Consider the following 15295-nt stretch of genomic DNA (forward strand, 5'->3'; position numbering starts at 1 on the left):
AATATTTCTGTATCTTTCTGAAACTGATAATACAACATTCACACCCACTTAGCTATGCAAAGGTGAAACTGGCTCTGTTCTGTTCTTTGTAATATGTCCAGTTGTTCATGGAGGGCATGAGTTCTTTCTGTATTTCATTTTCTTTTTTCTTTTAAATTTGCATTATCTGATTTATTTGGCTGCTTGATAGCAGTAAAATAAAGAGTTTTCAAGTTGTAACTCTATGAATATGTCCATAGGCTGAGCCTCAATGGGGTAAACCAATAGCGAAGCTCATGACAGGGTGAAGTGGAATCGGCTGCATATGCTTTAAACACAACTGATGGGTGTAATATTCAACCTTCACCCTCCTATTAGTTTTTAGAGCCTTCTCGCTGAAACCTGCTGTCTACTCAGGCTAACAACACCGATGAGAGCTGTGAGAGTGAATCGAAAAAATGCTATGTTGAAATGCTACACAGAGCTGAGGGGAGCTGCAGAGTTGGTGATAACTATCTGTTGGTTCATTCCTATGAGCAACCTCTTTCATATTACACAGAGTCATTTGATCCTTTGTTAATATAAAAATATTGACCGTAGCAGTTTTCAATGTATGTACTGTGCTCTGGTCTTCTGTGTTGATGGATTATCCTTCTAATGTTTCCCTTTTGCATCAGCTGTCTGTGTTGACAGTTTTATTTTGTTATACACCAATGTTCATGAAACATGAACATTTACAACAGAACTGAGTCCTGAATCATAAATTGCACTATAGATGTCAGGAAAAAAAGTTAAATGTGAAAAGAGAAAAAACGTATGATCCAGGAATAAAAAAACTGTAAAATTACAGTTGGATATATGAACATGGATTAATAACTGAGGGACGAGATCTTACTATTGCTGTATTTCATTATTGATGCACACATTTGGATTTTTTAAATTAACCTGTCTTTTAGTCTATAAAATGCCAAATACCCTGAGTGCAGTCTTAGCCTACTGCAGGAAAGTACAAAAACAAACCAAACAGCTGGCTCTAACAGTTTTCTCTTCACATCTGGACACATTCGTGGTCTTGACACGAATGCATGTCCAAACGAGCATTAGATGCTTCTGTATTAATATTTCATGCACGATCACCATTAAAAGATGCATGAGCAATTAAAAGTTAATGGATCAGGTTCAACAAATGCTGCAATATTGCTGCACATCTGTGACAGATCGACAAAGTGTTTGTGTGTGCAATGGCACAGGGACTGAAAAACAACCTAATATATTTGTTGTTACTTTTAATTTCAGTAAGAACATTGAACATCTGTAACTCTATATGTTAAAATAATATGTAAGTAATGTCTGTTTAAGCTGTTTACTTGTCTGACTGTGAGTCACATTGTCGGAGCTGATTGTATGATGTAACAGACTTAAATGTGTTTTATGTTTGTTAGAGTTTATTTAAAACTCTTTTAAATTAACAATGTTAGGCTCAGTGCTGTGGTCTTTACTGGTATATGAGGTTAACTTTAATTTTTGTGTTATTCTTCAGGATTGTCATCATTTTACACCAACTGTACAATTTGTTTAAGAATACATCCATGTTTGGGTTTTTGTTGTAATGCTACATACAGTGTGTTGAATAAGATTGTATGTGTGTTATGCCACCTAGTGGACGTTCACTAAAAGGAAGAATGACCACAAGATGACAGGTAAACTCACTTGTTTACTCACCTGCAACTACTGTAACATAACTGTGTATTACTTAATAAATGAGCTGTTCGACAGATATTGAGAAGTTATATTCATTTTTGTGATGATATGTTTCCTACACACACACACACATACACACACACACACACACACATACACACACATATATATATGTATATATATATAATTTGTTTTAATTTATTTATTTTTATTTATGTCTTTATGGTTTCTCGCAGCTAAAATGCACCAGATGAATCGGAGTAAAAGTCTTTAAGTATCAAAAGGTAAAGGTAAGTTATAAATATATATTTACACGTATTTATATACTGTGCAATATGGCTAAACCAATTTTAGGCTTGGCTGATTATCTGATCTGACATTCAGCATTGTGTGTGTGTGCAGTGTCACACACAATGTATGATCCAGTGTGGAGAATTTCAGTCACAGTTTTTAACAGTCAGATGTTCACAAAAATATTATTCCAAAACAACTATTCGAGCCAAAATTTAAAGCCTTCTATAATCTTGTGTTTACTTCTTAGGATCAAATGTTTCTGCTAATAAGTGTGCTGCTCGGTTTTCCCTTTTGTCCTCAGAGGTCTTAGTTCCTTAAGGTGCTCACAGGTACAGTTTGTCCTGACCTGAAGTTGTATGCAGAGGGAAACACAAGTTCACCTCACACACAGTCTTTGTGCAGGCATGCTTATTATGCACAGAGGTGGAAAGCCTTATTTTTGTAATATGTGGCACGAGCACTCCATCTTGGGACAATTACTTACTTTGTGTTTAAATGCAACATAGAAGGTCATTTAATATTAAAATATATACTTAAAGCAACTGTATGCAACTTTTAAAAGGTCCGAGTCACCAAACCATAGTGTCAGCGTGAGGAACTTAATTTTTAATGCCTGTGTACAAAATTATTTATTTTGAGTGCCTCAATGTCGAGGCAGAAGATAGTAGGGAACAAATTAAATAAATAAAAATATAACATATTAGAGGAAAAGAAACACGTGTTGCCCTTCTCATAATTAGTTATTAGAAGTACATCTGGCTCGATAAGTGTGTTCCATTTATAACCTGTAATAACCTGTGTTGACAGTGTTAGCTTTATGAGTGTGTTGTGCAACAACCTGAAACAAGCTTAAAATTATTGCAGGAGGCTCAGTTTGAACAAGAAACATGACTGCAGGAACATTAAGATACTTAAAATACAAGTGGAACAGTCATGTAAGAGAAATATGAGGTCATAATGAAACCCGTAAAAAGCAGAAGTAGAAAAGATAAAAGCTCTGAGTGGTCAGTGTTTACTTCTGCACAGACACAAGATTATTTGGGGAACCATTTCTACTAATCCCTGGGGGAGTGGGGCGGGTGGGGGTTGGGGTTGGGGTTGCTGTCTGGCTGAGGAACAGAAGTGTTCATGACACCACGTGCTGCTCGTGCTGATGAATGGGTACAACCTGCACGTGTGTGTGTGCGCATATCAAAACATACAGTCCTCATGGTGAGGCAGAGCAGCAGGTGTCATAACGTGACCAGAGGCCACACTGACTGCAGCGGATCCAGTTTCCCCTGCAGAGACACGAGTCACATGGAAACACAGAGATGTGACAGACAGCAGCCTCCAACTGTCAGCTGGATGACACACTGAACATCATCGCACAGTCGAAACACACTTCAAGTGCTGCAATATAGATAGGCTTATGAAATGTATTCCAACATTGTTGACATTAAAGGTGCAATACGTAAAAGTAAAAAAGAAAACCAATCTATAATGGCATAATAAAATGAAGGGCTGTGAATGCTTGGCTTTATATTTGTGAACATAATTTATTTACATCATACAATTTATTCTGTTTTATTGGAGGATTATGCACACTGCAGTATATAAATAAAGATGTTTGTACAAACTTGCATAACTAAAGGGTAAAAAACAAAACAGATTAAGCAGCTGGACCAAAGAAAATCAACAAAAACTGAAAATTATTAATAACCTACGACCACAGGTCTCACTAAATCACCATGGCACACAACCACTTAGCCTCATATGATGCTCACACAACCAGCCGTCCACATCTACTCCCACAAACACTCCCAACGCTGTGAATTTGTGGGCTCACATTAAAAATCGAGGAAACATTCAATAGTGAAGTAAAAGATGAAAACATTAGTGGAGCTAAACCCTTCCAAAGGCAAAAATTAATACAAGTTTAGGCTACTTGTCATACAACAACACACAGCATACACTTTCTGGAAAACAAAAAAGGAAACAAACTAACAAAATGTGACTTCAGTGGATGGTTTCAAAGACCTAAAATGCAGGAAGTCCACATGCCTGCCATCCAGATCCCGGGCACAGAGTGGGTCGCGGCATTCAGCCGAGATCAACAGGAGAGAAAAAGACATCAACTGTCAAACTATGTTGTGATTCTAGTCCCGTGCACACAGCAGGAGGGAAGGAATATGAGCCAGCGAGAAAGGTCTCGCGACAAAGTCTCTTCTTCAAAGTCTCTTTGTAGTACGTCTGTTGAGCTGTGTGACAACAGGGGCCAGAGTGGACAAGATTCCAGCGGCACAGAGAAGCATTTTGGGTTGATAAAAACTTAGCAGGACGCAAAGTCTGACAAGTAAGGAGGGTTCGACTCTGACCAAAAAAAGAAAAGAAACAACATGACAACATCCTTTTTTGCTACTCAAGCCAGCAGAGAGCAAGCACGGCTGAGATGGTGCCATCAGCCAACAGCAGTAACAGTCTGAGAGTCCGAACAGGCTCGAGTGTCCAAACTCTTTCCAGGCAAAGTTCAAGCGATCTCAGGGGGAATCACAAAACAGACTGGGCAGCCATCAACAGCGTTTTCTAAAAGGGGCAGTAACTTTTTCTTCAGCAATCACCCTCAGTCACTAATATGGACCCACTGCCCATCCTCACACACACTTTGTTTAATACAACCTTCCAAAAGTGTTAAACTCACACACAAACAAGAATGAAAGCTGAAAATATAAGTGAACTTTCATGCACTGGGGAAAAAATCCTGAATGTGTAACAAACAAGGGGGGAAAAAACAGGTCCTTCAGACAGAAAGTTGGGCTCAAGTCCATGTTTTTTTTTTAAAGCCGATCGCTCCCAGTATTCAAAGTCAAACTGAGAGTCCTCTTCATATTCTCTGGATCTTGTCAGCAACGACAACAGGGTTCTCTTTGCGAATCTTGTCAGCAGCTTCGGTTCTGTAGTCATATGGACAGTTGTGCTTATCGGAGTAACGGTGAAGTCCACAGAACAGATTCCCACAGCGGCAGTCAAAACCTGAAACACCACAACAGAGGACAGACCGAGTCAAATCAATAACAAGTGTCCACAGCAGTAAAACACCCTGAACTGTACACATCCAGGGACAATGACGTTAAAAAAAAAAAATCATCGCTGAGGATGATGTGATCCCTTTTCTTTCCTGAAATGGATCCCTGCTCCCTATAAAATAGCCTGTTACTTTTCAGGTGAGGGATTTATTAATATCTTAGTAATTACAGAGGGTCTTTTATGCAAGAACTTGGAGTAAAAATGTTTTAAAGGCTCCACAAAATAGAAACTTTAGCTTCTAGGAAAACTGAAATCAATAACTTCTGAACGAATATTAATAATCATCTGTCTCTCCTTTTTGGCTATTTTTTTTTTTTCATCAGATACTGGAAAAAGTGTATCTGCTTCTCGCATTCTGCTGTGGACTGCGTGTCAAAATGTCAGAAAAGCACAAAACTTGCTGTGCAATGGCTCAGCTTTGACCGGATTGTATTGGCATTCTCAGCCAGAAGCATGGCTGCTACCTAGAGCAAACTTATTGTGCAGCAACAGAAAATGCTCCAGTTTGAACCCATTCTGCCATATAAATCACCACATTTATTTATCTAAAAAAAGTGTATTTTTATCCGTGCCATTTCATACCTGTAAGGCCAACCTTTTTGCGGCACATAAAGCAGCGATTCTTCTTGGGTTTTGGGGGCTCTGGGGCTTTGAAGTCCTCACTGCCAGCAGTGGAGGGATGGGAGGCTGAGGATGTGGGCTGACTCAACACTGGAAACACACAAGAAAAATACACGAGCTTTTTTACTATCCTACGCAGGGGACACACCATTATATAAAAAAACATGCACATATACAAGGGGTACTAAAAATACAGTTAAAAGATGTATCTGTATAAACCAACGTTTGATCATCTCATGGTAAAAAATTGTTTTGGAAAGCTACAATGAAGATGTCTCTGACAGTGAAAACAAAAGCTGAACATTATACTGTCAGCTTCACAAGGGTATTTCCGGCAGGACTGTTGTATTGGCCTGCATCACACTGTACTCAACTTGTATGCTTGCAAGTGTGTTGGTGTAACCTGTGTAACTGGTATTAGTATATATCCTCTGATAATTAACAGGTCCGTGTTTGGTACCTACCTGGCTCTGTGAGCTCGACTTTGGTCCCTGAGGCTCCTTTCTCCTCACAGGACAGACTCATCTCAGTCATCTGCTGTGTTACTGAAACAGCTGCTGAAATGCCACTGCAAATGATAAATAGGACACATTGAAATAAGAGTCATGTATAAGATACTAATAAGTATATCATTTTTCAGGGTTATGGTGCCTTTCAGTCAGGTTGCCTTTACAGTTCACATAATTGAGCCAATGAGGAATCATTCATCCACTATGAAAGTGGAACATTTTTGATAGCACTGGAGTTGTTTGAAGGCAGTAAAATAAACTGTGGTGGATCCCCTCACCTTAGAGCCTCGCTAGCAGCAGCCTCGTTTGCAGCAGCTTCAGCAGAGGCGGCGGCGGCCTCAGCTGCCACCTCAGCAGCAGCGGCTGCAGCGGCTGCAGCATTGTTCAGAGTGGCCTCTAACCTCTGGATGGCAGACGCTTCAGCTGTGGGGCCACTGCCTGAGGGAGAAACGTTTCACCGCATGTTACAGTCAGACACAGAGGTTGGGAGTTTTGCCCTGTGTGCACATGGAAACAAAGGGAAACTGTGACAGACACAGCAGGTCTTACCCAAGGCACTCAGAGTACTGACTCCTCCATTGTTCTGTCTTGACAGGTGCTCCTTATGGCACACAGAGCACATGCCATTAGTCCTAGGGTTGCCATAGAAACCACAGCCAGTAGGACAGAGCATAGGAACTGGGCTTTGATTGGTCTCCTGGGCCATTGCGACGTCTGCCACCTGGTGAGCTGACCTGGGGATACAAACAAAAGACACCGGTAGAGGGTGTGAGTACAACTAACATACAAAAAAACCTGACCTGATAAATTTTAAACAGACAAATGAAAAAAATAGAGCTCCAGAATCAATTGGCAGTAGTGAGTGCAAAACAATTACTGAATTCATTGTGAACTTTTACTAGGTGTTCAGATTAAAACAGCCCTATATACACCACACCAAAAGTATCAATGTCCTGGTGCAGAGTTTGAGTGCCATTTTCAGCAAACAAATATATGCAATCCAGACTGGCTGCAGTCTCTCTGCCAACAAAATCCAATTCACCTCTCGCTCAACACAGTCCTGCCACGCCAGGTTGTGGTTAATAATGGGTTTAGTGTAGGGATGGGCCTTCCGGTGATATCAAATCAAGATCGATCTTTAAGGTGTCCACAATTTTCTTTTCAGGGGCATCATAGATACTGCAGTGCTTAGTGTCCTCTTACATGTGTTTCCAAACTTCACATAACGTTATCAACCAGCAGATCTGTGCTATGTGTACAAACTACAAGAGTGGTGTAGCCAACTAGATAGCTACACTGATTGGATGAATTACTTCACATGGACAACGAAGTTGTGCCAGAACCGTCTCTATGGCAATATTCTGTTTTAAATAATACAAATGGAGAAATTCATAGGCCGTTTCAGTCTGGCTGTGGTCTACAGGGCATTTCAAAGATCAAGAAAAAAGATCACAATTTCGATTGTGTGAAGTTGATTGTGATATTATTTGGTCAGATCACCCACCCCTAGTTTAGAGACCGCTCATTATTACCATCAGCCATTAGCACATTCTCACATCTGACTTTGTCTTGTTCAGCTGCTGAGCAACTTAAGGCAATTAACACATTACAGTATCTTCTACTTTTCACGAGGTCATCAAACAACTTTGTACAATCACTGATGACCACTGACAGAAGCCTCTCTCTTCAGTCAGTTAATCATTCAAGAGTTGAAAGGGAAAACAAATTGCAAGTTGCTGCATCACTTGAAGGTTTAACACACTATCTGAATGATGAGATTATCGTGTGATTTAAGACATGACATGAGGGGCTATCTATCTATCTATCTATCTATCTATCTATCTATCTACCTACCTACCTACCTATGTTCAAAGATGGTTAAGCTCTACATTGAATGCATAGAGCATTCTTGATCTTTGCTGATGAAGACTGAGATGTGATGGAGATTATATTATCACCCAGGTTGTAAAGTTTAGAGTTCTTGTTCAACTGCTGATATTTAGACAACATTGGGCTTTTTTTGTTAAATAATGTTTCCTTCATACATATTCTGTATGGGGCCTGTAGGGGGATAACATGTTGGTCTAAAAATCTGAATGTTTAGCTAATATTGACAGAATTACTAGTTACTCCAAGTTGGGACACAGAAAGTATGAGGCCCCTCTTTTCTGGTAAAGTTATCAAGTAAACATGAACTTGAATCAGACTAATAATGACATGAAAGGAAGTTGATCACAAGAGGGGAGTATTTATGATCATAGATTTTAAAACATGGGGAAACCATTAACACTGCAATGTTTCCGGTGAATTGCATCAGAGGCTTCCTCCTCTTCATTACTGCAAGCTGCAGTTTCACGTGTGTGTGCCTGCAGACTGCAGTACTCCATGCAGCTTCCAGGCTCACATGGACCTGTGTGTGGTGGCTTCCCTCTCTCACAGGAGTGCAATGTGACACTGTGATCTCAAGACACACGCGCGCGCACATACACACACACTCACGAGTTGCCTCAATACAGTAAGGCGGTGAACACGTCTATTTATAGACAACCTCGAGAGTCGTGCAAACAGAGCTGGTGTCATGCCAGAATGTGTATCGTTATCCGAGTAGGTTTCCCCATCAAAGATACCACCAGCTTTCTAACCAACAGGAGACAGGTGGCTTCCGAATCCTACATAATTAGAACCGGGTTGGATTGTTCTGCCGAACAGATCCTGACATGGTGACAAAATTCAGCAGAACAACTGTAGTTCAGATAAAGAGGCGAGCACGTTTATCACCGAGACAAAAGCCAAAATCACCCACTCGCTCAAGATGAAGTGGTACTTGGGGAATGCTAACGGCAGACTCGCAACTCAGTTATCATCCCGAGACTCAATAACCCCCCTCTCCAGATAGATGTGCTCAGGGAAGATGGTTTGAGCGATCAATACTGTTTACCTCGGCGCCAGCCCTCGCCTGCATCCCGACAAACACCGGGCCACAGCAGTGTCACTTGTACAAATCCACTGAGTCATGCTAGCAAGCTAATGGCTGCTGCCAACATCTTACTTTGATAAACTATGCTACATGAACAGCCCGGACATAGCTTAATCGACTCCGAGTAGAGCTTCTAAAGCTCATAGTTAAAAGAAACGCAAACAAAGCAGACTTCAGCTCTACAATTAGTTAATTTACTCGTATGCTAACGATTGTTAGCCACAACAACCGTGTGAGCAGATTCTCGTGATCTCGCTAATGTTAGCATGCTAACTTAGAGGTTAGCTTTAACAGAAAACTGTTAGCATTGTTGTTGCCTTTGCTTTGTCTCTTCTTTGTTTTTGTTCACAACACACACGAAATGAGTATCTTGACATTAACTTATGACAAAGTGCCTCAGCAGGTATCACCATGCGAAATAGGTGTTATAATTATAGCTGTTAAGCAGACACATCAAATAATAGTTCAACACTGATATAGTTAGCCAACAAGATGCCTCACTTTAAAAGTATACAGATGCTGATGGAGCTGCTAGCAGATTAACGTTAGCCAAGTTAAACAACGAAACACAGTGATTTAACTAGCTGGGCAGGGCGGTGTGGAAACAAACTGACACTCTCATGTCAATGTCAGATGTATAAGTGAGTTGTACTTACATTTACAACAACCTCGCAGTTAGAGAAGGAAAGTTTTCAGCGACACGTGCTAACCAAACGGAACATTTCTTTAATCCTCGCAAGCGAAGTAAAGCTAGGCCATTTTTACATTTTTCACGAGACCAAACGCTTTCAACAACAGATGTGGCTTTAAGATTGATTGTGTTGCTGTTTCGCCTGCTCACTTCGGAAACTTCACAAACAACCACGTATGCTAACGTAGCTGGCTTTAATGTGAATAGTTAACTCACCTTCTGTGTCTGAGAAACGTTTCTTCTCGAAACTTTTTTGGAATGGCCGAAAAACTAACTAGGTTTTACTCGGAGGTGACTCACTAGGGCCGTCTAGGTACGTCGATTTTAGTGGCTCTCTTTTCAGTCTTCTCACGCAACTCCACTCCGCCTGGGAGTACCTTCAGCGAATTTCGTTGACGTCCTCTGCTCTGTCGCTGATTTGAGGTGGCATCTGTTTTGCTTTACGTGGTGCGTTTGCGTCCTCTCTTGTTCCGGTGCGACGTCACGGAAATTGTGACCCTCTGATTGGAAGAAGGGGTGTTTGGAGGCGAAACCCCGCCCCTTCCGGCGTACCACAAAAGATTTGTTGATTCATGGCTGTTACGGAACATAAACCCTGTCCTAAAGATAGACAGACCGGAGCTCCGACTCCACTGTAGTAGATTAAAAATCAATGTCCATGTTGCCAGAAAGGATCGAGACTGACGTGCTGTTTGTGGAGCAAAGTAAACAAGTTCATGAGAGGTGTGTTGCCTTCAAATGCTCCTCGTAAGCTTCAGCTTCCCTGAGGTTTTCTATGCATCATTCAGCTAGGACTGTTCGTTGAGTTTACCCTTCGTCCTGTTAGTTACATCTTCCAATGGACAGCTCGCCGAAATGAACAGTCCTCAGGCCAGGGTCAGGCCTATGGATCAACTAGGCTGTACACAGTACTGTGATCCAACAATGCCACACAGCATTTGTAGCCGCAGCCTGTTTGCAATGCCCATCCCAAGACAGGCATTTACACAAATACCCAAAAGAAAATAAATACAAAAACGCAAACACTGCAAGCACCAGTTCATTTATGATTTTGTCACTTATCTTTAAACAAGTTTAAAATGATCTCATTCATGACCTATTTTGAGTTCTGTGGGAAAGGAGTTCCACATATTGAGTATATATATATGAAAACTAGTGTGACAATTTGAAGATGTGTTTGGCTGAAGAAAACTACAGTTGACAGAAAATTTGGGGTGCCCTGTTAGTTAGGAGGTGTGTTTCCCCAATCTGTGCCCATTATAAGGGGTCCATAATTCTTCCATGGTCACCACAAAAGATATCGTTCTTAGGCTTGCAGGACTGGAAGCCACTGAGCCTCTCTAATAAAATGACATTTTCCTGATAGATCATTTTTTTGCAGATTGTTTGAGTTAACCATCATAACGGTCAAATCTCGTATGTAAAACAAGGGAAGAAATAAAGACACAACATTTAATAAAAGCTATTCTATAATGACAATAATAATAATAATAATGACAGTAATAATAATTTATTTGTATAACACCCTTAAAAACAGTATAGTAAAGGCATTATTCCACACACTGAATTTCATAAATAGGGTTGCCAAGCTCTTATCTGTTTCTTTGAGTTATACTTATTACTTACTTATAATTGCTGACAACGTTCAAGTAATTTGTCAGCAGGGTTGGGTTAACACAGACTAAAAGAATAAACTTCATCTGCAAACGATGCAGAGGTATGTTCTCCATATTTTCTCCTTTTATTGTTCATGAACATCATTCAAACAGAAAATAAGAAAGCACTGGGCACTGAGGTCTGATGTCTGTGTGCATGTTCTTATGTTTGGGTTAGGAGGAGGGGTAAGTAATTGCGAAAGTAAATCCTTGATCCGTCTGATTGCGGATTAGTTGCCAAACCAAAATACATGTAATCTAGGGTTTATCAAACAGCACATGTAAAACTGTTAAACTACCGATTTTTTTAACACAATAAACCAACCATAGTTATTTCCTTTTTTTTAAGCAAGTACGTTTGTTCATTAATTTGTTAGTTTATGGAAAAAAGCAGATTAAAAAGTATGTACGCTTTAGAAAGTGTGAAAAAAGCAAAGCAGGACCTAACAGGAAAAGGAAGTGGACAAAAAAAATCTTAAGGACGTGACCAGTGGTTGTCTGGGTAACGCATTTGAAACAGATGCGCTCGACCAATCAGATGCTCGGGGAATTCAGAGCGCAGCGAATCAGGTTGAGGCGAGCGAGGATTTAAACCAAGACGCCGACTCTAAAAACTACACGGCATCAGCCTCCATTACGAGTCACCGTCTTTTTGTTGAAGCAGCGCACGTTTCGAAATGGCTCTTCGAGTAACCAGAGTAAGCATTTCATTTGTATTTCTTCTTTTGTTACTTATGACAGGAAAGGCGTTCAGAACAAGTATTTATGTATTGAATTGTTATTTTGTTAAAAGACCTGCAATGTTTAAAGCTCTCGTGCGTCGCTGCGGGCTCTGCTCTCGTGCGTTCCATAGTAGGAATGCGACTAAAGAGACTCGACTAGCCCTTAATATGAACTAATAACATGATATATAACTTGTATGGCTAAATGATTTAACTTCTCTACAGAACCGCTTGGCTTCTACCAGGAATGACCTCGCTGGAAAGGCCTGCTCGGTCACCGGGCCTTCCCTGAAGCCTCGAGCGGCGCTTGGTGAAATCGGAAACATCGCAGTCAACAAAGAAACACAGAAAAAGGTAAAAAAAAAAAAAAAATGACATAATCTCACGTGTTTAGCCTATATTTCTAATATCTGATGGAGGGTGAAACGTAAATCAACTTATGCCTAATTTAACTTCGCAGTGCTGCAATACACACGCACTGAAGCATGCATTCAATATTCTGTGTTTTGTAGGCTCATTATACACCCAGACGTTTCATTGTATGTTGGCTTTTGATGCATCTTAAATAAAACTATTGGCAGCTGTACTCAGTGAGGCTCCTAATGTTGTAGAGCAAAAGGTTGGGAAACAACTTGCCTCTTAATGCACATGCTTGCTTTTGATTATGGGGGGGCATTTACTGGATTTTCTCATTGATTGTTGGCCCCCCCTTGGCTCAATGTAATGCATTTTAAAATGCTTTGTCTGACTGTCTATTGATCAAACATCATAAATTTCATGAGTCAGCAAATCAAGTGGAACCAGCTAATGTTTACTGTTTTTTGAAGAAAAGAAAAAAAATCAGCTCACTTCACTAATCGCTTTCTTTCTAGAATGTCAAGACAGAGGCCGTGAAGAAGACCAAAGTCACCACCAAAGTTGAGAAAGTAGTTGTTGTTGAACCACCCAAAAATGTTGCTCCCGTTAAACCTGAGCCAGAGGTGCAGGTGAGTGTTGTGTCAATGGCTATCTGCTCATTAAACACAAATAACGGCTGCTGGGTGTGGTTCTCACTCGGTTTATACTAATGTTGGGATTTCTACCATTCCAGGTTCTTCCTGAACCGGCATCCCCCACTCCAATGGAGACTTCAGGCTGTGAGCCTGCTGACCTCTGTCAAGCATTTTCAGATGTCATCCTGCACACGGCTATCAGGGATGTGGATGCGGATGACTACGAGAACCCCATGCTCTGCAGTGAATATGTGAAAGACATCTACAAGTACCTTCGGCAGCTTGAAGTAGGCAACATTTTCACTTTTCCTTTGCTACATGTCCTTTTTTTTTTTTTTAAGATTTTTAACCCAGTTTCCTGTCACCTCAGGTTGAGCAGAACATCAGACCCACTTATCTGCAGGGCAAGGAGGTGACTGGCAACATGCGGGCCATTCTCATTGACTGGCTTGTACAAGTGAACCTCAAGTTCCGTCTGCTGCAAGAGACCATGTACATGACTGTAGGAATCATTGACCGCTTTCTTCAGGTGGGTGACTTTGTCAATCTTAATCACTTGAGCTAAAAATGCCAGCTTTTTTTAAACAAACCTGACACACCAGTTTCTAAAATCGCGTACTTGTATCTCAATCAGGACCACCCAGTCCCCAAGAAGCAGCTGCAGCTGGTCGGTGTGACTGCCATGTTCCTTGCTTCCAAATACGAGGAGATGTATCCCCCTGAGATCTCAGACTTTGCCTATGTTACGGACAAGGCCTACACCACCGCCCAGATCCGAGACATGGAGATGACAATCCTCCGGGTGCTCAAGTTCCAACTAGGCCGCCCTCTTCCCCTGCAGTTCCTCCGACGGGCCTCAAAGATTTACGAGGTTTGAAATGTCCTAATCCAGCCAAAACATGATTTGAGACATCTTATCAGGCACTAATGTCCATGCCTGACTTGTCTCCCCGCAGGTGACTGCTGATCAACACACCCTGGCAAAATACCTCCTGGAGCTGACCATGGTCGACTATGAGATGGTCCACTTCCCACCTTCCATGGTGGCAAGTGCTGCTTTGGCTCTTACCCTCAAGATCTTAGATGCTGGTGAATGGGTCAGTGACTTCATTAAAAGCTTGATTATCCATATTGGCTGCATCTTTTCATAAATGCCAACGGCCTCTCTTTCAAGGCTACCTTGAGTTCGCTTTGACACATCCCAGTATAGTTTGTAGTAAAAAAATTTTTGACAAACTGCTATATTAGCATTTCTATACTGTAGTTGAATCATGCACAATAACTTTTAACTTAAATTGTCAGCCAAATGGTTTGGCCTTGTCATTAAATTTGCTTCTGGTTGCTTTTCTGAACTTGACTAACTGTTAAATGTCTCCTCAGGATGTGACGCTGCAGCACTACATGGACTACACAGCAGAGAGTTTGATTCCTGTGATGGCTCACATTGCCAAAAATGTTGTAAAAGTGAACGAGGGGCTGACCAAACACATAGTAAGTGTCAAAACTTGCATTGCCATCCTGTGACTTGCCTGAACCTCAATCAGCTGGTGCATAACTGGCTTAAATGGCTCTCAATCGATGGCACACATTGGCCTTCATTTTGTCCCAGTGTCGCTCCATTTCTATATACTTTAACACTCAGTCTTTTCTTACAGGCCATTAAAGGTAAATACTCGACTTCAAAGCAGATGAGGATTGCCACCATCCCACAGCTCAAATCTTCAGTGGTGAAAGATCTTGCAAAGCAAGTCACCCAGTGAGAGGACTCGATGTTTTAAGCACCATGTGCTGATTTGTACAGTTTTAACTTAAACTTTTTAACGTGACTGAAGGATCAGCACGCTAAGGACCATGACAGTGGTTTGCATGTTTAACCAACTGAAATCGTGTTTTGGTTTTACTGACTATTTCAAAGTGTGTTCCAAGATTTACTTTCCTGTGTCAAGTCTTACAGTTTTCTAGCATATTCTAACAGCTGCAGATCTTGTGACACCCTTTTTTAAAATGGTCAGATGTAAAGGATGCAGTGGACTGATGGGGCTCCCCCTTTTTTTTTTAAAATGGGATTGTTTCTTAATGTGTGAATGT

The 15295-nt window shown here is 40.9% G+C and overlaps 2 protein-coding genes across 2 annotated transcripts; one reads left to right on the forward strand and one right to left on the reverse strand.

Moving 5' to 3' along the window:
• Window positions 1-3492: 3492 nt before the first annotated feature.
• Window positions 3493-10253, reverse strand: LOC141006111 (AN1-type zinc finger protein 5-like). The gene is made up of 6 exons (XM_073478231.1): window positions 10055-10253; window positions 6720-6904; window positions 6449-6608; window positions 6126-6229; window positions 5623-5751; window positions 3493-4986 (listed from the first exon to the last, which is right to left on the reverse strand). Exons 2-6 carry the CDS (start codon window positions 6874-6876, stop codon window positions 4838-4840), a joined length of 699 nt encoding a protein of 232 aa, XP_073334332.1. The 5' UTR covers window positions 6877-6904; window positions 10055-10253; the 3' UTR covers window positions 3493-4837.
• Window positions 10254-12087: 1834 nt separating this feature from the next.
• Window positions 12088-15261, forward strand: ccnb1 (cyclin B1). Its single transcript, XM_073477931.1, has 9 exons — window positions 12088-12191; window positions 12441-12569; window positions 13088-13201; window positions 13306-13494; window positions 13578-13736; window positions 13842-14078; window positions 14164-14304; window positions 14588-14698; window positions 14863-15261. The coding sequence occupies exons 1-9, from the start codon at window positions 12171-12173 to the stop codon at window positions 14965-14967; spliced, it is 1206 nt and encodes a 401-aa protein (XP_073334032.1). The 5' UTR covers window positions 12088-12170; the 3' UTR covers window positions 14968-15261.
• The last annotated feature ends 34 nt before the right edge of the window (window positions 15262-15295 follow it).

This window comes from Pagrus major, chromosome 12 (genome assembly GCF_040436345.1).
Source record: "Pagrus major chromosome 12, Pma_NU_1.0".
Lineage (NCBI taxonomy): Eukaryota > Metazoa > Chordata > Actinopteri > Spariformes > Sparidae > Pagrus > Pagrus major.